This window comes from Anolis carolinensis, chromosome 2 (genome assembly GCF_035594765.1).
Source record: "Anolis carolinensis isolate JA03-04 chromosome 2, rAnoCar3.1.pri, whole genome shotgun sequence".
In the NCBI taxonomy this organism is placed as follows: Eukaryota; Metazoa; Chordata; class Lepidosauria; order Squamata; family Dactyloidae; genus Anolis; species Anolis carolinensis.
Window position 1 is genome coordinate 229,129,298 of NC_085842.1, and position 25,010 is coordinate 229,154,307.

A 25,010-nucleotide genomic window follows, 5' to 3' on the forward strand; every position below is an offset into this window, starting at 1 on the left:
GATAATTTCACCATTTGGCTTTCAAAAATTAGCCTTCTTTCACCAAAGCTATTTTTGCCACGGTCCCATTTTTCCATCAAGCCTTTGTTATCTGATCCCAATAAACGTTGAGCAATTTATGCAGATACACTGTGGCACAAAGGTGTGCCTTTCGCTGCCTCCCCACATCACTTTCAAACTCACTTCAATCGGATGTCACTCTTCCAGAGTGCAAGGAAACACTTGGGAGACTCCACTTGCACAGTTTTGCTTGTTCCTCTTTACCATCACAATTAATCAGTGTTAAGGTCTATTAAGGACAGTGAATTAAAACTACAATTAAAACCACAAAGGGATAGTGCTCATAGAAACTATTTTTGCTATTCTGAGGAGATGGATGATTCTACCCTCCCCCATAGCCTTCTTTCCTGACCCCCTAATTCTGAAGCAGATTGCCCATGAATATAGGGAAGAGGGTCAGCAGACACTCTTCCCTCGGATTAACCCATAAACCATGATCAGTGCGCTTCTGTGGGTTTTTCCCAGCAGGCCGTTGGCATCTGTGTCTTTCCATCAAAGATATGGTGCTGTTTGCCTAAGAGGATTTGTTGCATTGAATATAGTGAAACCTTTGCCTGTCACCATGCTGATAGAATGGGGGAATTTGTGCCTTCCTCAATAACATGGAATGAGCAGAATCTTGATTTCCTGCAGTTTTTCCCAACCCAATGCCATTCATATATGTAATACTACAACTTCTCCATCATTGCCAGCCTCCGTGGTCACCAAAATAGAGAAATCTAATTGATCCAGTTTTATCCCTGTCCTTATGTCCAAACATCCCAGTTTGACAGGGATGTTGTTCTCACATTTTCAGCTGCATTGAAAATGTCCCAGTTTCTCCTCTTCCAGCTTTTCTCCTGCTATGAAATGCTGTGTGTTATAGTTTGGTGAGGCACCAGCAGTGTTTGGCAGAGGAAGCTAAAGACCTTGTGAACTACAATTCCCAGGATTCCTTAGCATTGAACCATGGCAGTTAAAATGATGTCAACAAGGAAGGTCTGTCTTGTATGCAGGATTGACTTGACCTGGTGGTTTGGGGGGGGGGGGGGGCAGCTTTCCTTATAAATGCCCATAGAGATGACATATTTTGTCATACATGGATAAATGAAACTAATCTTGCAGATATGGGAATCATACTGTCCCCGCTTTTCAAAACATTGTAATCCTTTGTTGATGTTGTGCCTTTTAGCATTTCACTCATTTTTGCAGTCTCCAGAAGTCCTGAACACATTTTCCATCACTTTAAAAGAAGGTTTACTTGGAGAACTTGTTTTCAAGCTGATTAACATTTCCAGTAAACTCCCAAAACTATTAACTAGTTTGTGAGAGAAAGGTATTTTTTCCTTGCATGTCTCTTCCTTCACTCTGCCACCAAAATTTAACAGCAGTAGGGTCAGTGCAATGGTTTGAGTGTTGAGCTATGATTCTGGAAATCAGGGTTCAATTCTCTGCTCAGTCACATAAACCCACAAGGTGCCCTTGGGCAAGTCACACACTCTCAGCCCCAGAAAATCCCATAATAGATTCACCTTGGTTTTTCCATAAGTCAGAAATGACTTGAAGGCACAGCAACAGGACATTGGAGAATGGTCAAACAGGCAGAGGAGCAGCACATGGGCTGCTATGCACATTTCTCTGAAAGTACACCCCATTCAAAACTGCCCCATTAGACAAAGTGAGGTTTACATCTGACTAGGTATGCATAAGATTGTACTGTGAACCCCAATATTACCCTCTTAAGCATAGAGTGAATGTCTGGCTCAAGGCTAATTCATTATAGTAATGCCTCAGAGCAAAAATAAGTGACAAAGGTAAGAGAATATGTTGGGATTTATGTGTCTTAGAGGAATGTTGGTCCCATGATCATGGAGAGACAGAGGAGTCCGGAGATACTGTAGTTGAGGCAGTGGCAGCAAGACATTTAAGGAAGAGAAAGTTTGGGGAAATGCTAGACAGTGGTTCTCAACCTGGCGTCCCCAGATGTTTTTGGCCTACAACTCCTAGTCAGTTTACCAGCTGTTAGGATTTCTGGGAGTTGAAGGCCAAAACATCTGGGGACCCCAAGTTGAAAACCACTGTGCTAGAAGGTGTTAGCAGTTTAACATTTCCATTTCAGAAGTTGAAGTGAACTTATCATACATACAAGAGTCCAACAAAAAGTTTCCTTTTGTTAGTTAAGTATAGTTTGCTGCTGATTCCCCCCCCCCCCCCCCCCCCGCAAATCTCATTTCATTGGTACTTCTTAAGTTTGGCTTTTCTTGTTAGAGGTGCTTGAGAATTGCATGTAATCTGTCTGTTCTTTTTTGCCCATCTCTGATCTTGAGCCATTGCGATGGGCATTCTGTCCCAGGAACATTTTGACTTATCCAGACTGATTTAAAAGACCACAAAGTTCCAGATATTGTTCCTATTATTTACAATTTTATTTTGGAGTTCCATACAGTATTTCTCAGAACATTTTTTGTCAGAACTCAGTATAATCAGATACTTATTATATCAGCCCCCTCAATTGGTTGGTTTTAACCCAGTAGAAGATCAGAAAGAACAGAAACGAAATCTAGGATTTTTCTATCATCCCATAGAGAATAGGATTACAGGGGGAAAGGAAAAAAACCCTTCATTAATATATATTTTAAGGTATTTTAAAGCCCTCCCATTCTTAAAATCCACCTATATTGTAAATTTGAGCTTGCATGCTAGGTGATTGGCCCTGTAAAAGTGGAGGAATCTTTAACTCAGCTTGACTCCATGCCTCAACATTTTGTCACAAGTCCCGTTTGTGGTTGGTTACATAACAGTGTGAAGATATGTCACCTAAGGTAAAGAAGACACAAAGCCTTCAGTGGTTGTAACCTTCTTTTCAGAGTTTACTCCAGATAAGCTCACCTCATAAGCACTTGCCATTTTATTGTTATCTTCAACTTCTAAACTTCCCCCTGATTAATTTAGTTCAATCTACTCATGTTCTTGGACATTAAATATGTAACTACATAAATCCCCACTTATGCTAAAGTCAGTCCCGGGATCCCATCGTTCTCAGGCTCCAGCAGCAATTTCCACAAGTGATAGTGGAGCTAAAAGTACATCTGCATTTTGCCCAGTTTCTCACAGTGAGGAAATTTTACTAAGAGACTCAAGGAACAAATGCAGTGTGGTCACTGTATCAGATGAAATATATCACCATGAATTAATGAAGCATTGTTCATATACAGAACACGGCTGGAGAACATTATGTCTTCCTCTACAACAGTGGTTCTCAAACTATGTTGCAGCCTTCTGTGTAGGTGTGATAGTTGCTGAAAGGGGATGCAAGAAAGATGGGAGAACAGTCTTCCTCCACCATCTCTTTCTTTTCCTCCTCCAACTCCCCACATTTATTCAAAGCAGTCATGATGCCAGCAACAATAGCAGTGGTAGAGGCAGCGAGGAAGATTGCTTCTTCTGGGGCAGTAGGCTTTGCCCCCACCCCACCCCCCAAAATGTTAAATGAAATGCTAAATTTTCAATCATGCACTCGTAACTAGCCAATAGTATTCTGGATCATTAGTACTATTACAAATTGTAATTTACAATAGTAGTAACACGCTCAAGACTTATAACAGTTATAGCAGTTAAAACTACTATAATTCAAAATAACAGCATACAAAAGTTTTAAAGCAAATCCAAGTTTAGCTTAAGAGCAATAGAAACACACTAAAGGGAAGCAAACAAAGATTTTGGCATTGCCTTTCCACACTGAACATTTTAGCTTAGAAATACATGCCTTGCTAAAATTCTTCTTACAAGTGCCTTCTTCACACGTTTGTATTATAACTGCAAATAAAGGTTTGGGAGTGTCTTTGGGGGTGATGCCCTGTCATCGTATTCTTAGCTATACATTGCCTAGTCCAGGGATCCCCAAACTTTTTAAACGGGGGGCCAGTTCACGATCCTTCGGACCGTTGGAGGGCCGAACTATAGTTGGCCACCGAGCAATAATGATAATAATAATAATAACAACAACAACAAAAAGAGGGTTGGAAGAGACCCTTTGGGCCATTGAGTCCAATCCCCCTCTGCCTTCGTGCACCGAAAGCACAAACAAAGCACCCCTGACAGATGGCCACCCAGAATCAATGTTAATAATAATAATAATAATAATAATAATAATAATAATAATAAAGAGGGTTAGAAGAGACCCCTTGTGCCATTTAGTCCAACCCCCATATGCCTTTGTGCACCAAAAGCACTAGCAAAGTATCCCTGACAGATGGCCACCCAGACTCAATGTTAATAATAATAATAATAATAATAATAATAATAATAATAATAATAATAATAACAATAATAATAAAGAGGGTTGGAAGAGACCCCTTGAGCCATTTAGTCCAATCCCCTTCTGTCTTTGTGCACCAAAAGCACAAGCAAAGCACCCCTGACAGAAGGCCACCCAGCCTCAATGTTAATAATAATAATAATAATAATAATAATAATAATAATAATAATAATAATAATGGTTGTAAGAGAAGAAGAGACCCCTTGGGTAATTTAGCCCAACCCCCTTCTGCCCTTGTGCTGTGGGGGCCGGATAAATGGCTTTGATGGGCCGCATCCGGCCCCCGGGCCTTAGTTTGGGGACCCCTGGCCTAGTCGAATAGCAAGCAACCATGGTTTTAATTGCTACAATATTTCCATTTGTGATTTTCAGTTCTATGTTTTTTTGTTTTACAGATTTTTATTGGAGAGATCTCCATGTACTTCATCAAGTCTACCAGGGAGAGCTTGATTGTTAAGGAGAAAACCATTTTGACAGGGGAATGCTGTTACCTGAATCCGCTGATCCGGAGAATTATTCGATTTATAGGTAAAGACATAATAAATTCAGTGCAAAAGGAAATACATGAAAAGGCATTCTTCTGACATAAAATTCCAATTTGTTTTTCTATGATAATTTATGTAGTTTCAGTGATTATAATTAGGAGGAAATTAGTGCAGATTTGAACATACTGTGCAAGAGGTTGCTCATGTTCAGCCAGTGTACAATTGTTTCCAATGATGGAAATGATGAGCTATATTCATTGTTGCAGTGGAATCTCCTCTGAACTTCAGGCATTTGTGAATATGTCTAAGTGATGGTTTTAGATCAAATGCTACTTTGAATCATAGTAGTAGGAAATGGAGACAGATTATTATTATTATTGTTATTATTATTATTATTATTATTATTATTATTATTATTATTATTGACACAACGACGTTGTATGACACAGCAAACAAGATAGTCATGTTGGATTTCGTTTCACAAAACCACAAGTCGAACACTTCCCAAGTGTCTAGGACTGTGTGATGTATTTTCGGATGATGCGTGCAGATCCCAGCAGGGTGGCCTTTTGCAGTTGGCAGATCGTAATTTTGTCAATGTCTATTGTTTCCAAATGCCGGCTGAGATCTTTTGGCACGGCACCCAGTGTGCCCATCATCACCGGGACCACCTGCACTGGTTTCTGCCAGAGTCTTTGAAGTTCAATCTTGAGGTCCTGATAGCGGCTGAGTTTTTCCTGTTGTTTTTCACCAATGCGACTGTCACCTGGGATGGCAACATCAATTATCCAAACCTTGTTCTTTTCCACATGTCTGGTGTGTTGTGTTCCAGAACTTTGTCAGTCTGGATTCGGAAGTCCCACAGTATCTTTGCGTGTTCATTTTCCACGACCTTTGCTGGTTTGTGATCCCACCAGTTCTTTGCTGCTGGCAGGTGGTACTTGAGGCATAAGTTCCAATGGATCATTTGGACCACACAGTTGTGCCTCTGTTTGTAGTCTGTCTGTGCAATTTTCTTGCAGCAGCTGAGGATATGATCAATGGTTTCGTCAGCTTCCTTGCACAGTCAGCATTTTGGGTCATCAGTTGATTTTTCGATCTTGGCCTTAATTGCATTTGTTCTGATGGCTTGCTCCTGGGCTGCAAGGATCAGGCCTTCTGTCTCCTTCTTCAGGGTCCCATTCGTGATCCAGAGCCAGGTCTTCTCCTTATCAGTTTTTCCTTCGATTTTGTCAAGGAACTTTTTATTATTATTATTATTATTATTATTATTATTATTATTATTATTATTATCTCACCCGAAAGGGACTCAAAGCAGCTTGACATAAAAGCATTATCATACAATTTAAAATATACAAATATGCAAACATTCAAAAAGTATTTTTCCATATACTGGAGGATAATTTACAGACACACAAGGTTCTATATTGCTATGCTAAAACCAAAGTGAGCTCCACATTTGCTGAACTGGCTTCTAAGATTTTAGCTAGCATTTTTCATACTCTTTTAAATACATTTTTGTGACCATGCAAATCAGAAAATTGCTTTTTATCTATTCAAGGAATACTTGAGATACTGAAAGCTAGCTCCAAGTTTTACTATATGCTATATACATAGACCCTCATGTATCCTTCTCTGCAGGGCATATTCTTTTTGCAGCCATCAGTGCTACATCTATCAAATTTCTCCCTAAGTACTATTACTAATGTTTTTTTTTTCCTGAGTAATGTGCATCATTACCATTAATTATTTATTTGCACATTTAATTTGCCATCAGTACCACAAATTCACCATATTTAGCTCCAAGACTGGGAATATTCATACTCCTTTTGTTCTCCAGAGAGTCAATTAAAGTTAAATGTTGTGAAGCTACTATTCAGAAGAAAATCCCAGATTTTATTACTTTTTAATAGTTTTCCGTTTACCATCTCAGCTCATTTCAGCTTAGAAATAACTCAATTAATATTCTGGCTTTTAATATAATCTCATTCCTGGGAAACTGTAGCTTTGAAAGAACTGAAATTTTATCTATGTTGTTTTTAGTTTCAAAATATGGTGAAAATGGAATAAGTAGCTTCAAGTACAATGTAAGTATCAAAAGTCAGAGATTGAAATCCTGGGTTAGAAAACTGAAATTGTTTGCTAGAGGATAACAAAAACTATCTTATAAAAATAAAAACCAGGAGATGTTAGGACAGTGGTTCTCAACCTGTGGGTCCCCAAATGTATTGGCCTTCAACTCCTAGAAATCTTAACTGCTGGTAAACTGGCTGAGATTTCTGGAAGTTGTAGGCCAAAATACCTGGGGACCAACAGGTTGAGAACCACTGTGTTAGGGCAATGTATGAAAGGCAAAAGGGGGTTTATAAAGACAGACAGACATACAGAGTTATAGAGCAGCGCTTCAACTTCTCCATTTCAGACCCCTTTTGGCCTGATAATTTTTTGTAACCTTAGATATATAGCTGAATATAATAGATATAAAAATAAACAATTTACTTATAACAAAGCAGCATTTGAAATGCTTACTAAACAGACTGATTCTAGATGAAGTACAAATGAAGCATCTTTTGCAGTCTCAAAATACATGTAAATGACTAAAACAGCCACTAGGCGACATTTAGGAAAACAACTGGGACACTAACATTGAGCTAAAAGGATTCAATTTGGTGTTGTGACCCACAGTTTAGGAAGCAGTAATCTAGAGAAGACTCACAGGATTTTATCACACCAGCCTGTCATCTCATTGCAATCGTGTTAGTGTAGGCGATGGAAACATACCATTTACTAGCATACTCTCCATTAGCAGAATCACACTACTTTGGAATCTATAGGCCAGCAATCTGTCTTTTAGCTAGCCTTCTCTGTTTTAGGAAAATCAATGATGACGATGATTACATTATGTAACAAAAAAAAATCTGTTCCTGGTTCGAAAATATTATTTCCTTTTCAATTGTGTGGTACTTACTTTGAAAGTAATTCTTCTACTCCAGAAACTTTGTTTTTGTGGCAGCTACAAACTTTGTTGAATTGATTGAGGCTCTATGAGACATTCATTGAAAAATTATATCAAAATGTGCTGCAGGATGTCCCTCAACAATGAAGTTTTTACAGTTTAATAAAAATTGTCCATGTGACAGAACCAGCTAGGAAATGACGCAGGAACAAAAATTGTGTTACATAGTGTTATCATCATCTCAAACTACCTTCAGTCCCAGGCTTGGGGGGGAAGGCTTGTTATTAACTGCCATCAAGTCAAGTTCAACTTATGGTGACTCTATAAATGAAAGACAACCAAGCCATCCTACAAGATTTAGGTGCCCATGTAGATAAACCCCTAGTCTTAGGGGGGAAATGGAGAATATAATATAAATACAGAGGATGGGGATGATGATTATAGAAAAATAACTGCATGGAGTCTGTGCAGATGTGAACCCATACCATCCACATAGAATTAGGAGTTTATGTGAAAGTCTGTATGGTTAGTTCTAGGTAAACTGGAAAGAATTCAGGGAAGGTATGGTTTATGTAAAGACACCTTGCAAGTTTGTAGAAGAGAACCTCTGCAACCTCTGAAGATGCCTGCCATAGATGTGGGTGAAATGTCAGAAGAGAATGCTTCTGGAACATGGCCGTACAGCCTTGGAAAACTAATTTCTCACAGAAGAGAAATTATTTGAGCTTGTCATTTCATAAGTTACCATTCACTCTTAGTTACTAAATCTTTGTCCTGCAGTACCCAGTACCTTAATGAGTAATACAGATGTAGGCTATTAAGCAGTTTTTGGAAATGAAAGACCAGATAATTACAAATCTTTTTTTAATTAAAAAAAAACTACCCTTGAACTTTTCACAGCCTCTGGGCTGTATTGATGTGTAGTAAAGTGCCATTAATAAAGAGCAAGAGGCCAGCCTGCTTTGAAGCGTGTGGTGCCATTGTGCTGCTCCAGCATGTCCTGCATGCCACAATGAACTCATCAAGTATTCTTGCCTGGAGGACCCGAGCTAAAAACGCTTGGGCAGCACTTACGTGGCAAAATGTTTGTTTTGCTTGTAGCACTGAGATGCCTTTATAGGACCTTTGCTTTCATTAGCATTTCTCCTAAACATTTCCTTTTTAATCTTACTTTTTATGTATGTCTTTCTTCTCCAAAACTATTTTTGGATTGGATTCTGAGTCATTTTAAATTCTAAAGCTGCTTCAGTTAAATTATTTTCTATGTACCTCATAGCTTCTGAAATGATTTTAATGACTATAGATATTATAATTTATATTTTCTGAAATGGAGGGTGAGTCTGCAGACATCTTACTTACTTACTTACTTAGACGATCCCTCATAGTTCGAGGATGATTGTATTCCAGACCTGGGGTCCTGTGGGTGGGTTCTTAGGTGGCTGAAGAGACCTATTCTTGACCTGCATGTTCTACCGCAGTGAGGACATTGGTTTCCAGGTGGAAGGCGGTCCCGGTCAGGGTTGGCTTGACGGGCCTTCCTCTTGGCACGTTTCTCCCTTAAGCCCTCCATTCGTGCCTCTTCGAACTCCGCAGCACTGCTGGTCACAGCTGACCTTCAGTTAGAGCGCTCAAGGGCCTTGAGTACTGTAGACATCAGAATGATGCTGTCTTTCTTTCTTCTGGTATCCCTGAAGGTTAATCCAGAGAAACACAAAAGAAAATCACATCACTTGATAGAGCATCATTTGCATGATTGTTACCTCTTGCCTGAAAAAGAAGTGCGAAAATCTCACAAACCTACACATGTATTTGCAGTTCCCATTATAGGAGCCATGATTGCGCGATGGGTTAAAGTCTTGTGAACTGCTGACCTGAAGGTTGGGTTGCTGACCTGAAGGTTTCCAATTCGAATGCAAGAGATGGGGTGAACTTCCACTGTCAGCTCTAGCTTGTGGGGACATGAGAGAAGCCTCCCAGTAAAACATCCAGGTGTTCCCTGGGCAACGTCTCTGTAGATGAGCAATTCTCACACCAGAAGTGACTTGCAACACGTTCCTGTAGCTTCTGACACAATAAAAAAAGTTCCCATTATCTGAAGTCTGCATGGTGATGGGAGTTGTTGTTCAATAATATCCAAAATTGGGTAAAAACTAAAGGGCACCGACCATCTTGTAAAAGAAACAACACACATACACAAGATAGTTGGCCCTCTGTATCCAAGGATTCTCTATCCATGGATTCAATAGGCCTTTGAATGCATCCGTAATTCTGATGTGGCCCTCGATGAAAATAAGTTTGACACCCCTGCACTACACCAAGGTGGCTCTCTTCCTAGGGCATTAGGGGAGGAAATTATGGTCCTTCACATCAGAAACACTGCACTTGGGATTGCCTGAAGGTCTCTCTTCCAAGTATTACCCATGCCTGAGCCTGCTTAGTTTCCAAGATCATCTTTTTTATATATGATTTCTGTTTTTAGGTCATCTGTTCTAAGACTTGAACCTCCACAAAACCTCCCCAGCATGTAGAATTATTTGAAATAACCATTTTCACGTTTCTGGAAATGCTGTTTTAGTCTACCACTCTGGTATGAAAAGAATGCATAAATGAAATGGGAATGTGCCGTCCGCCGGACAATAAAAAACTATAAAACTGAAACGTGCTGTCCTTTATCCGGGCGAACTGCAAATCCCTATAAGCTGTCCTATAGATATTGAACGACTGAGTCTGGATAACTTCAAAAAAGGATGTTTATTCATACAAGGTTGTAAACCTGGCACAGATCTTAAAGTTGCAGAAAATGAAACAAATTTCTATAGGTTTTAGGTACAGAACTATCCCTGGTTCCAGAAAGCAAAGGTGATTATAAAACCACTATACCCTAATCACGCTGCCTATATTAGAAGGAGAAACTCTTTCCTTCCCTATCTTTACAGCAAAGATTAGTTCTAGAAGCGACAGAATAACCCTGCTCCTATAACTAGATTTCCTATTCCAGATCAATATAATTCAATACTTATCTAATTTGGATAGGCTTAGATTGGCCTGGTTTTGAGGATGATTTGTCCCAGTTAGCCTTGCACAGCTCCAGCACGTTGGAAGACTATAGCCAGAATGAAACTCTAAAATGGAGACTAGACCCTGGTAAAAAGGGCGGTCCTAAGATGTTGTACTCTTTGACCAATCATTGCAAAGAAAACTGCAGCCAGCTCTTGCAGACTTCAAGCCACCTTTCCTGGGCTTTTGCAAAGGAGGGAAAACAAACAAACGACCAATAAGTAAGGCAAACCATCGTCCTGGGGGACGGAACACTCCCCGCTAAATTCCCAGGATGTGGGAATTTACCAATCAAAAACATACAAACACCTTTGTATACACAACAATACAACAGTATAAAACTTTAAACATCTCCAATAAGCAACACGAGGTTGCTGGTTGGTCTGTCCAGGACAGACATTTTGTCCTTACTATGAGTCTTTACCTGAACTTTTGTAACCTTACCGTCAGGGCAAGGAAAGGTCTTTAGTATAATGCCCATAGGCCAGGCATGGCGGGGCAAGTCTTTGTCCTTTAGCAACACAAGGTTTCCCACCTTGAAATTGTCCTTTGGGGTTTGCCAGAGTCTTCTGGTTGGAAGCTGGCTTGAGTATTCGGCCTTCCACCTCTTCCAGAAGTGGTTGGCTAAGGTCTGCACATGCAAAATTGGTGCCACAGTCCGACCAAATTGACTTAATTGGCCCTCTGAGGGCTATGAACCTTTTCAATGCATTTAAAAATGATGAAGTGTCCATTCCCTCTACATCCTCAATATAGACAGCTCGTACTGACAAACAAGTAAACAAAACCGCACATCTTTTGTTATTTACAACACCACCCCTGGTTTTCCTAGTGACAACCTCCCAAGGACCAAACACATCGATTCCCACATGGGAAAAGGGGGGGTCTGTCAAAGTCCTTGTTCTAACCTGGCTATTTCTAGACTAAACTCATGCCTCTGAACTGACCTGAGCATTACTCCCTTAGCCTTCAACATGTCCTGAACTTGCAAAGGCTGACTATCTTTGCAGACTAAGCGATGTATAAGCCTAGCAACTGCTCTAAGAAGACTGTGCCACTCCGAAAAACGTTCAAAACGGTGTGGTTCCAGGCAAGATCTTTGGCCCATCTTGATTTCTGTGGTTGATTTGCAGGCTTTCACCTCTGCACTTCGTGAGACTTGAGCATTCATAATGTCCGAAAACCTTTGCTCATCTTTCGAGAGCGCTGTGGCTTCGTCTCTCTCAGAGACTTTGAAGATGGAGGAATACTCTGGAGTTATTGCTTGGCAGTAGACTGAGATGTGACTTAGGCAACTGCGCACAAGTGTAGGACGTCCACCTTTAAGCACCTGTGCTTGATTGGAGTCCAACGACGATGGTGGGTGCATCTTGTTTATGCACACTGGGCCTGTAACTGTCCAGCCTAGTGGTAGCAGCTGAGCAATGGGCGCCCCTGGAGGTCCCTTAACTTGGTCGTTCACATAGAACAAGTTCGGACAGTCCGCACCAAGCAGAAGGGCAATGTCCACATCTGGACGGAAAGCAGGTATGGCATTCTTTAATCGTCGCAAATGTGGATGAGCCTCCACAACTTCTCTAGTTACAATTTGTTTTTTGTTCCGAGGGATGGAGGAACACTCAATCAGGTCTGGCAACTTGAACTGCCTCTTCTGGTCGCAAGAGGAGACAACAAAGCCAGATGCTATGCGACCCTGCAACTTCTTTTTTCCTGCACACGTAGTCATAGTGTAGTCAACCATCTTGGTTTTAAGGTCAAACATGCGGAAGAACTCTGGAGTAGCCAGGGAGGCGTCGCTCTGTGAATCCAGGGCCACATAGAGTCTCTTTCTAAGCCAAGGGCTCTTGGCTGGATATACATCCGCTAGGCAGATAGGATGACAAACTCTGTACTGGTGCGAGTCAGAACACAGCTCTGTACAGGCGACTGCTGAAACCTCCACCTGCATCTCTGGTACGACTGGCTTGTCGGTGTCTTCGACTGCTGACTTTTCTTTTGGTGAAACGTTCCCTTTGGGGTGGGAGATGACACTGGAGTTGTGCATTGCGGTGCAATGCTTGAGGCTGTTGCATTTCTCACACTTGACGTTTTCTTTGCAGTTGGACGCAAAGTGTGGAGTTGCTCCACAGCATCTAAAGCAGATTCCCTGCTTTTGAACTAGCTGTTGCCTTTCTTTGTATGACTTTCTACTAAACTCCCTGCAGTTGGCCAAGCTGTGAGGCTTTTGGTGGATAGGGCAAAGCAACTCTTTTACCTCCGACCTGGGTTCATCAGTCTTGTGTTGAGTTTCGACTGCCTTTACGCTGACAGGTCTATTGGCCTCTCTAGGTGGTTTCTTGTCCACTTCAGATGCCTTCCCTGGATGGGTCCCTTGGTATAAGGTGGGGAGGCCCGTCTGTGGATCATTCCTTTCTCTGGCTGCCCTGGTGATGAACTGGACCAAATGAGAAAATGGAGGGTATGCCTGGGAGTGGGCCTCCTTGTAGTTGAAGACCTCCTGTCCCCAGCGTTCTTGCAAAGTGAAGGGCAGCTTGGTCAAGATCTGCCTCTGGGACAGGTGCTGATCGAGGCACTTCAAACCGGGCAGTTCTGGATTCTCCTTGGCCGACTCTAATTCCGTAAGGAGATCGCTAAGGTCCCACAAGAGTTTGAAGTCTTTGAGTTTTAAAGCTGGGAACCTTTGGAGCTTGTCCATAAGAGATGCTTCAATCTCTGTGCTGGCCCCATACCTCTGCTGCAACCTGGCCCAGGCCTTTTCCAGGGCTTTGTCGGGATCGGCTACGTGGGCTGCGTAGATCTTCTTAACTTGTGAGGATGAGGCTGGGCCCAACCATGCAGCCAGAAGAGTCAGTTCTTCCTCAGGCAATAACTTTAAGTCTCTGATTGCTCTCTGGAAGGTGGCCTTCCAGAGAAGAAATTCCTCAGGCTTGTCCGAAAACTTTTCGACACCCTTGTCCTTAAGATCTCTTCTGGGGCTTCTGATGATGGAGACAAGCTGGGACTCTGACGTCGAAGGGAACAATTGAGGAGTTTGCTGTTGTGGAGTGGACTCCCACCGTGCACCTTGCGTCAACCTTTGGCCTCTTGGAGGGATGACATCGACCACTGACGAATCGGTGGCTCCCTGTGCAGCTGTCTGTAAGGGCCAACTAGCACTTGGCCTTGAGGCCCTGATTGACTGACCTAGGGATTTAGCAGGAGGCACAGGTAGCTCGGGCAAGGGTGAGCTCCCCGCTATGACGCTCTGCTCTGCAGGAAACTCAAAAGTGACTTTGGGGCCCTGCTCTGGGTAAGGAGAGAAGTCTTCCTGTTCCTCATCTGAAAACTGGCTGTTTAAGCTATTAAGATGCACAAGCACCTTGGAAGAAGGGTCCTGCTTCGGCAACTGACTTACATTTTCTTCTGTGAGTGGCTCAATTAGGGCCTTGGCCAAAGTCTCAGCCCTTACCTTTTTGGCAGTAGCATCCATCCTTATTCTAAGCATTTCTATTTCACCTTGCCTTTGGGCCTGTTCCATTTGCATTTCGCTTTGTCTACGGGCCTGTTCTATTTGCATTTCGCTTTGTCTACGGGCCTGTTCTATTTGCATTTCGCTTTGTCTACGGGCCTGTTCTATTTGCAGTCGTTGCTCTTCTTCTTTAAAGGGAAGGGTGAGATCAGCTGCCTTAGCATCAGCCTCCGCCCCCGCTACCTTGCTCTTTAGCTCCAGACGTGCAGCCTCCTTAATGTGCAAGGCAGCTAGGGAAGAGATGGCACTCCCAGCAGCAGAAGACTTGCTAGAGTGGCTATGTTTAGATGATGCACACTCCCTTAGTTTAGATACCTGGCTAGAGCGGTTGGACTTAAGACTAAGTGCCACAGCAGGTGATTTTAAAAGATTGGTCTCATGGCTGCATAAGGAAGACTGATTTCCTTTTGGCTCAGACCTTAGATTAACAGGTGGAGAACTAAATTCCAAGGCATCTAGAATTGCCCTCACCTTATTTTCTTTCTCATTAGTGTCAGCTAAGACACTCACTATTTCTAACTCTGAATCCTTGGCGTTAATGCGCTCGAGGACCTGGACTATCTTAGACACCAAACCCCTCCAAATACCGAAGGTCTCTTCAAGGTCTGTCTGTAATATGGATGGCACCCTTGTAATACCCAAGCTCTCAATTCTGTCCATTAATGTTGTGATGCGCTCCCATGCCGAACCTAACCTCACATGGAGGAGCTCCTTTTCGTCTATTAGATGGGCTAGCATCTTGGCTGAAGGGTGCTTTATCCTTTGGGGCCTTTCATTCCTACTTTCAGCCTCAGAAGGAGGTATACCATCTGTATCATCTTGAAATTGCATAGACATTATGTATTCTTAATAGCAAGTAAATTTACAACAAAGGCAAATGCAATATACCTGCAAGTAAATTTACAATAAAAGCAAATTCAATATATAATACAATTCACAGCACTTAACCATAGCAATATATATCACTAAGTAACTATACTTTACAAAGATTGTGACCTTTGGCGCCAGATTTTAGTGGGCAAGCTGCAAAATGCCAACTGACAGCAACTTGCCACTTGATACCTCCCTTGCCCGAGTGACGTAAACTGCCAAAATGGCGACTTCGCCAAATTTTCAAGCACCTCGTGCTCTGCGGCTCGAGGCCTGCCGCCGAAGGAGCACCGAGGCTGGCTTTGGAAAGGAGGAGAGAAAAGACGCCTCCTCCCCGCTGTGAAGGGAGGTCACCACCGCAGGACGATGAAGCAGGTCACCACCGCAGGACGATGAGGCAGGTCACCACCGCAGGACGATGAGGCAGGTCACCACCGCAGGACGATGAGGCAGGTCACCACCGCAGGACGATGAGGCAGGTCACCACCGCAGGACGATGAGGCAGGTCACCGCCGCAGGTCAATGAGGCAGGTCACCACCGCAGGACGATGAGGCAGGTCACCACCGCCGGACCATGAGGCAGGTCAAAGCCGGCCGAGTGCTCCGGCCGAACTCCTGATGAAGAGGCTGTCAAAGCCGGTTGAGTGCTCCGGCCGAACTCGCAGCAGCGTTGCCAGGCCTGTCCAGGTTCTAGCCTGGTTCTGGTGGGCTTCACGCCTCAGAGCCAGCCAAAGAACTGTCGCTGGTGCTCCGCGGCTCGAGGTCTACCGCCGAGGGAGCCCTGGACGTTGCTGGGAACTGCACAGCCTGTGCAAACCCAGAAAGCCACTGGGCCACGTGCGCACACGCGAGCCAAATAGCAAGGAAATAGAGCCCCACTATTTGACTCCTTCGGGTCTGAGAGCGGGCTCCACTGCCTCAGACGCTGGTAGAGTCTTTAGGTATGCAGACTGAGCTCAGGCGGAAAAGCCGCAGCCTATACTAAAACTTCCTAAACTATAAAAAACTATAAAGCCGTGCAAGCTAGCTCAAGCGGAAAAACCGCTGATCTACCTCAAAACTGTGCCGTCCGCCGGACAATAAAAAACTATAAAACTGAAACGTGCTGTCCTTTATCCGGGCGAACTGCAAATCCCTATAAGCTGTCCTATAGATATTGAACGACTGAGTCTGGATAACTTCAAAAAAGGATGTTTATTCATACAAGGTTGTAAACCTGGCACAGATCTTAAAGTTGCAGAAAATGAAACAAATTTCTATAGGTTTTAGGTACAGAACTATCCCTGGTTCCAGAAAGCAAAGGTGATTATAAAACCACTATACCCTAATCACGCTGCCTATATTAGAAGGAGAAACTCTTTCCTTCCCTATCTTTACAGCAAAGATTAGTTCTAGAAGCGACAGAATAACCCTGCTCCTATAACTAGATTTCCTATTCCAGATCAATATAATTCAATACTTATCTAATTTGGATAGGCTTAGATTGGCCTGGTTTTGAGGATGATTTGTCCCAGTTAGCCTTGCACAGCTCCAGCACGTTGGAAGACTATAGCCAGAATGAAACTCTAAAATGGAGACTAGACCCTGGTAAAAAGGGCGGTCCTAAGATGTTGTACTCTTTGACCAATCATTGCAAAGAAAACTGCAGCCAGCTCTTGCAGACTTCAAGCCACCTTTCCTGGGCTTTTGCAAAGGAGGGAAAACAAACAAACGACCAATAAGTAAGGCAAACCATCGTCCTGGGGGACGGAACAGGGAAGAAACAAATTACATTTGAATACCAAAATAGTGTTACGCTGACAGCATTGTCCAGTTTATTCCTACCTGTTCTTAACCCTTCCAGGTTTTTTTTTTACATTCCCTTATTACTGGAGTCATGAGGGGATTGATCAGTGAGATACCAATGCAGATATAAAGAACATATAGCCTTGAGATGTTGCTGGGCTTCAGCTTCCAGCCACTATAGACAATGGAGAGGAATTATGAGTTTTAGTGTGGCATCTTAAGAGGCACATCTTCACCACAATGTACTAAAACATGAGAAGGGGAATTAGTCCAGATTATATTGAACTGCAACTCCCATTGTGACCAGTTATAGCAGGGGCTAATAGGAGATGTGGTCCAGTAACACCCAAAGGGACAGTTGTTTCCCACCATTGTGATAAAGGCTCAAAAGTAGTTATTAGAAATTCTGTAGTGACAGTTCTGGTCGGTATTGAGAATGTGAAGCTAGATGGACTAGTTGCCTGACTTGATTCAAGGGGACTTCCTAGATTACTGTGACAATCAGCCTTCTTATTGCAATGCAAGAGTTATTCTAAAAAAACGATCTTCCAGAAGGACAGAAGTGAACCATGGCATGAAAAGAATTGTGATGGAGGGCCCAGAAAATGGTTAAATGTTCTCTCCGGGCCTCCAACACAATTATCTGGTCAACTTCTGCTGGAAGTTCTGCCATAAATTGACCATGGCATTCTGTTGAAAGCTTAGAGAGACTGTGTCTCTAGACATTTTCTAGATCCTCCAGTGATTTTTGGTACACTTCGACCAGAAATCCAAGACATTCCTTTTAGGTAAGAAAAATAGGATTCCAGGTTATGCAAAAATTGTATTACATCAGTGGTTCTCAACCTGTGGGTCCCAGATGTGTTGGCCTTCAACTCCCAACAGCTGGTAAACTGGCTGGGATTTCTGGGAGTTGTAGGCCAAAACTCCTAGGGACCCACAGGTTGAGAATCATTGTTTTACATTGTCAATCTCTCACATAATACGCAGGCCTGTACAGTTAATATTTCTCCAATTTCTCTTATATTTCAGGTATCACCCATAATGATCCCAGTTTTCTCTTTTGTTTTCTTTGAACCCCTACCTTGCCACAGGTGTATTTGCATTTGGCCTTTTTGCCACAGACATATTTGTAAACGCTGGCCAGGTTGTGACGGGAAATTTGGCACCCTATTTCTTGACTGTGTGTAAACCAAACTATACTGGGAGTGACTGCCGAGCAAACCATCAGTTTGTTAACAATGGGAATATCTGCACTGGCAGTCAGGATGCGATTGAGAAGGCGAGGAGATCCTTTCCATCCAAACACGCTGCTTTAAGCATCTATTCAGCCTTATATGCTACAGTAAGTATATTAAGCTCTGCCTTTATCCACAGTGTTCTTCATTTTTTATCCTTCTGAATACTCTACAGCCCTCCTCCTTCTTTTAACACAAAAATGTGAGCACCTCTAGCTGAAACACTTCCAGATGAAGTAATGTAGCTTTTCCCTAGATTTTATAGTTCTTGTCCTGGTGAGGATATTTCCTGTAAAACAGTGTTTGACAACTTGTGGGCTACCAGATTTTATTGGCATCTTAATTCCCATCCCTCACACCATTATTTATTTATTTATACCCACTTTATCTCTCCCAAAGTAGACTCAAAAGCATTAGCATACAATTTAAAATATACAAATATGCAAACATTAAAACAGAATTAAATATAAACAATATTTAAAAATCACAGTTCAAATCTGTTCAAATATTTTCAAAGCCACTGGTATACTGGTTGGTGCTGATGGGAGATACAGTATTCAGTGATCTCACACAGTAGTAATCTCACACAGCCAATCACCAATCACAATCACAATCCCATCTCAAACTACCCCCGCAACAACATTTTCTTTGAGACTATCTACAATGCAGAATTATTGCAGTTTCACAACATTTGATTGCCAACATTTGATTCATCTTATGGATGGAGCCCCCAGATGGCGTAGTGGACTAAGTGACTTGAAGGTTGGGTTGCTGACCTGAAAGCTGCCATGTTTGAATCCCACCCATGGAGAGTGCGGATGAGCTCCCTCTATCAGCTCCAGCTCTATGCGGGGACATGAGAGAAGCCTCCCACAAGGATGGTAAAAACATCAAAAACATCCGGGCGTCCTCTGGGCAACATCCTTGCAGACGGCCAATTCTCTCACTCCAGAAGCGACTCAAGTTGCTCCTGACATGGAAAAAAATATCTTATGGATTACTGGGGTTTGTACTTTGTTGCAGTATCAGAACTCTCTGAAAGAAAAAGAGTAAATATCTCACGAAGCTGCAACTCCCAGATTTCTAGAGCATATAGTGAAAGCAGTGAATGTGATGTCAAACTGCTATAATTCTGCAGTGTGGATACAACCTTTGTTGCAAGAAAAAATTATGTCTGTTCTTTCAAAACATTTCCCCTAACAATGAGAATTATCATTACTAGCTCATCAACTTAGATGAGATTGTGATGAAGGTCTGCCTCATCCCAAGTCCCATGCCATGAAAATCTAATGATAAAGAAAAAAGAGTAACTGAAAAAGAGCAGATGGATGATTGACTAATTGAAATGGAGGACATGGATGGGGGTAAAGAAAACCAATATAAAGAAAACAGAAGATCAGAGAAATTATGATCCAAGCCAAGCCCAAACCTATGATAACTGGAACTCCTGCAAACAATTGTTGGAAGTCAGAAATCTCCTATGTCTTGGAGATTCTCCATTTATACTCTTCCACCCTTCTTTGTCACTGGGAGGTACCTGAAGCTTGACACAAGCATACAGAAACCAAAGCTCAGGGTGATTTAACTCAGGTGACAAGGATTCCTTTTAGAAGGAAGAGCTGAGATTTCTCATTTGGAATGAAAATTTCTAGTTGTTACAGGAATTTTTTAAAGATCGGAGCATTAGAAAGATTAGTTCAATGATGGTAGATGTTAGGAACTGGAAAATTAATTATTTAGCATAAGGGCTGAAAATTTAATTAATTTAATTCATTACATTATTGTTAATTTGTCCATTCACTCATTCATTAAGATGGAATTTATAGGGAATGCTACAGAAGTTGTCATGGCTGGCCTTAGGTAGCACATTTTGTTACTGGCCCTTTCAAAGTGGCATTCTTTAACCCTGTAAATTTAAAAGTTAATCAATAGATTAATTACATATTACATATTCTACACCCCTTGTGCAAAATTTTGTAAAACTGACCTGAAATCTCATTTATTAAGAAACAGTTGTAATCTATTTTCTTTTCTGTATAAAACCATACAAGGCAATTCCCGGTAGCCATTAACAAGAAACCTAATAAAATCTACAGCGTGTTCCTGAAATCTAGATATCTTTCTGATTCAGCCTCGCTGCTTAGTATATTTTGTCCTTTCATTGACATAACTCCAAAATTAGTCCTACCTGCAGAAGTCCCATTTGAATCAGTAGGATTTCAGTTAGCTGTAAGTAACAGGCCCAATTCATTTCAGCAGGTCTCTTTTTTTTGGACTAACATTGTATATGGTCCATTATATTTATAAAACACAGACATATTTTTAAAGCCCACATAAGTATATCCATCTCACTCAGATTTGGAATCAACCAAGAGGTATATAAGTTACAATTATGATTCCTAGACTAACTTAAACCCAGTTACATTGCTGTGTTTGCAAAGTTATCAGACTTCTGAGGGGTGGCCATGGTGTTTGTTTACAACCATTTCATAAGCCAATCAAACATATCCATATTATGAATTAGCCTGTTTCATGAAATGTTAGAAAACCACTTCAACTTCAGCCCCATCTGCGCTGCCATATAATGCAGTTAGAAGCTGCATTACATGGTTAGTGTAGACTCATATAATGTAGTTTAATTGCACTAAACTGCATCATATGTTCAGTGTAGACTCATATAATGCAGTTCAATGGGTTAACTGCATTATATGTGTCCTCCCTGACCATATAATGAAATGTCAAACTGCATTATGGGGCAATGTAGATGGGGCCTGAGTTCCAGTAACTCCCTCCACCATTAGTATGCTTATATATCACCTTGGTTTTAGGACCTCATCACATTAGACAATTTTCTCATTTCTAAACGCAGTTAAATTGAAGTCCTTCGGTTGCCATCACATGACGCAAGCCTACTTCCGGTGGTTTCCCAATGGTCTCCCAATTTAAAAAGCATGCATTATTTGGAGCTGGCAATCTACCCGCTCCAGCCCTCTATATGCGTCTAGATGCGGGAAAAATCATGGATTTTCCCATGTGATGGCAACTGGTCATTTTTGCCATGCCAAACCATTTTATGATGCCATAAAACAGCGGGCAAAAAGTGGGCAGTTCCAACTGTTAACTGTAAATCTTCTCTCACTGCCATTACTCCCTTGGGTCTATCATTATTGTCAGTCCCTGCAGTCAAAGGTAAATCCCCCCCTTGTTATTAAAAGAAATGTTTTACATTGTGATATCTAGACCCCCTCCCCAGCCTTGATTAACCGAGGTAATTAAGTAATAACTGTGGACTCCCATTTTGGTAGTCAGGCGGCTTAAACACCAGCCACTGGTGCAATGTCATCCTTAGTTCCTTGCCCCGTGGTGGTATCATACTCCCGTTTTCATGCAGTGGGAGGGTCTTTTAAGGAAATAAGGGTGGGGGAAGAGGGATAGGCAGAGACTCCACCAATGCGTGTGATGGCAAATGAAACAGGCAAATCTGGATAAGAAGAACCAATGTGATGGTGGATAATTAATTCTCCATTTCATTTAAATATGGGCTAATACTGAACACTAATGTCAAGTTCCAAATCCACCTGCATTATTCATCTAATGTGATCCTTAGTCAACAGCTTTCCTCCTGCCTTGTCCCCAACAACTGTCATTAAAACTGAACACAGCTATCTCTTTGAAACCTGTTCCCAAGAATGTTATTCATGTGAAAAATGAATAACTTCATTCCCACAGCCAGAAATTTCACATTTATGTTGCTGTTCACACATACAACCTGCTCATTCATAATTGTATACCCTATTTACTCGAGTCTAATGCACACTTTTTGACAAAATTACATCTCCAAAAAGGTGTGCATTAGATTAATGATGCTCTATATACTCAAGTAAATACAGTAGGTTTGCTGTCTCAGGATTTCATTCTATGCATCTGGTGAAGTAGACTTGGGACTATGAAAAGATGTTACCAATTTCTTCCAGTTTGTTTCAAATGTGCTGCAAGATTCCCCTTCAATCTTGAAAATGTCTGGAATTTCTCACACCAGAAGCGACTTGCAGCCGCTTCTGACACGGAAAAAAATCACATGAAACCACACATGGAAATGATCTATTCAATGCTACCATAAACTCTGACAAATGTCATTTGATTGACCCAAAACAGGAAGCACGATCTAGTTTCAACGTAATATGGTAACATAAAATGAAATGATCGATTTAATCATTTTTTGCAGGATCTACTGAAGGTGTTAAGATTACATCCATTGACTGCTTTTCTCATCTGTATGGAACTGTAGTTCAAAACAGTAATTCATAGATGGGATTTGTAGGGAATGATTAGAGTTTGAAATGAGAAGGCCCATCTGGAGTCTCTGAGGGTAATCTCTTTTGGATGTGTTTCAGATGTACATCACCAGCACAATCAAGACAAAAAGCAGTAGGCTTGCCAAGCCAGTACTGTGCCTAGGGACTCTTTGCGCCGCATTCCTTACAGGTCTCAACCGAGTTTCTGAATATCGAAACCACTGTTCAGATGTCATTGCAGGCTTCATCTTGGGAAGCGCAGTAGCTTTGTTTCTGGTAAGTGAATGGCTTGCACAATTCCTTTCTCTCACTAAAAATCAATCTTTTATACCCTTGCCCTCTAGACTGCAATCTGCAACAAGACTTACCAACTGAAGAAAGAATATTTAAAGAAAAACAAAAAAGAAAGACAGTCATGATTCTCATGGATCTACACTGCCATATAATCCAGATTTTATTATTTGAGCTGGATTATATGAGTCTACACTACCATATAATCCAGTTTAGAGTAGATAATCTGGATTTTATATTTTTAACAGTATTTATATTCCAACCTTCTCACCCCAAAGGGGACTCAGGGCAGATCACAGAACACACATATAAGTCAAACATTCAATGCCATTATAACAATGACAAGACAGACAACAGATAGAGGCATATGTAGGCTTTCCCATCTTTCAGCATCTTTGGAGGCCGTGCTCAGTTCCGGCCTCCAGGGGGTGCTGTCCCTCCATCTCCCTACTGAAGAGCCTCCTTTGTTTGTAAACTTCCTCATTTTTCTGATTGAAATAAATAAATAAATACCTTTCTGCTTTAATGCAGTTCCTATTTATCCGTTCACTTTTGTTTTCTAATTGCTAGGTAGGCAGAAGCTGGACTAAAGGTTAGGAGCTCATCCTGAATTGGACTTCAAACTCTCAACTTTCTGGTTTGCAAGATTTATTGCAGCTTGGTGATTAATCTGCTGTGCTAAAGCCTGAACCCATCTACACTATGGCAGTGTAGATGTGTCCTAAGGCATTCCACAGTAGTATAGCGAGTGGTAAGAGCCACCATATGGAATTATTCACATGGCAACCACTTAGAATAAATTAGAGTGTGAGAAGGTTTTATTGCTTATATGTTTGTTTATGACATTGATATCCTACATTTACTCTAAGGGATTCAAGGTGGCTCTTAGAAGAACCTCACAAATTAGACCAACTGAGTGGGGGCGGTTGGTCCCAAGTCACTTGGTGATAGTTTCAATTGAAAACTTTAAGTATCGTCTTCTGATAAAGGAACTTCATAGACTGAATTGTGTTCATAGCCACAACTAGACTAGAATCATTGGCTCACAGAGATTTAAATAGTCCTAACTCACTATCTAATAATTGATTCAGTGGGCATCCCCTTGTTGGAACTAAGAAGAGATTTCAGGCTTATGATTGTGATGATAAGGATGGAGGTGATGGATGATCATGACGATGATTACCATATTCTCATTCCTTTTCTCCTTTCCTTACTTCTCTGCCCCACAGGGAATATGTGTGGTTCATAACTTCAAAGGAACACATGGAGCTCCTTCTAAGTCAAAGCCTGATGAACAGCGAGGAGTGCCCCTGATGGCATTTCCAAGAGTGGAAAGCCCCTTGGAGACCCTGAGTGCACAGGTGCCATCTACCCTGCCTCTTTGAACGTTTTTTCTCATTCTGGGGACTTATTGAAAAAAAGGAGGGAGCTGTGGCTTGCGGCAGTCAATCATGGCAACTTGGAAACAGCAGCTGTAGGGAGTGTCCACATCTGGATGTCACTCTAAATGAAGCTGCAGCAAATGCTGAGCTTGCCCAGGTCCTCTCTTCTCCCATTCTCCAGTGCAGACATGAGGAGGAGTTCAGTCATGGGTAAATCAGAAGCATTCATTTCTGAGAGCTGTAAAGTATCCCAGTTTAGTATGGTCAGAACCCTAAATTAACCAGAACGAGGGTTTCTTGAACCAACTCACCATCTTAACCCATGATTTGCAATTGGTTTCGTGATTGATCTAAATCACAGCTTGTCAGGTTTGGATGACATGACAAGCTGGAGCTAATTTTCTTAATTTAGAAAAACTGTACATTTCTAAATTCCTCATAGCCATGCCAGAGGGAAAACAGGGATGGAAGGAGCATGGAGGCACAGCCCTTGCTGTAGTTCATTCTTCTTCAACTGAACAATAATTTAGCTTGACATCCAAATTCTCCCATTATGTTAGATTCATGGCCATGCATTGCCCAGATCTTTTGTCCTATACAAGTTAAAAATCAAGTGCAAACTCTATACGAAACTTTAGTCCCTCTATTCTTTTTCCCACTATTGTCTACCCGGCTATCTTAATGCTTTTCCCCTGATCACACACACATTTTTTTTTTTGAAATCCAGAGTTGGTGACCCAAGTATCAGTCTGATATTAAAGGCTATTAAAAACCCGACAACCCCAA

At 41.7% G+C, this 25,010-nt stretch overlaps 1 protein-coding gene across 4 annotated transcripts in view; it reads left to right on the forward strand.

Moving 5' to 3' along the window:
- The window catches only part of plppr1 (phospholipid phosphatase related 1), a 166,410-nt gene that overhangs the window by 138,591 nt on the left and 2,809 nt on the right, over positions 1–25,010 (forward strand). For all 4 annotated transcript variants that reach the window (XM_008103447.3, XM_003216593.4, XM_062971859.1 and 1 more), the window contains 4 exons: positions 4,753–4,885; positions 18,113–18,363; positions 22,651–22,827; positions 24,072–24,203. In XM_008103447.3, the coding sequence (XP_008101654.1) occupies positions 4,753–4,885; positions 18,113–18,363; positions 22,651–22,827; positions 24,072–24,203 (693 nt within the window). The remainder of the gene's footprint in view (positions 1–4,752; positions 4,886–18,112; positions 18,364–22,650; positions 22,828–24,071; positions 24,204–25,010) is intronic.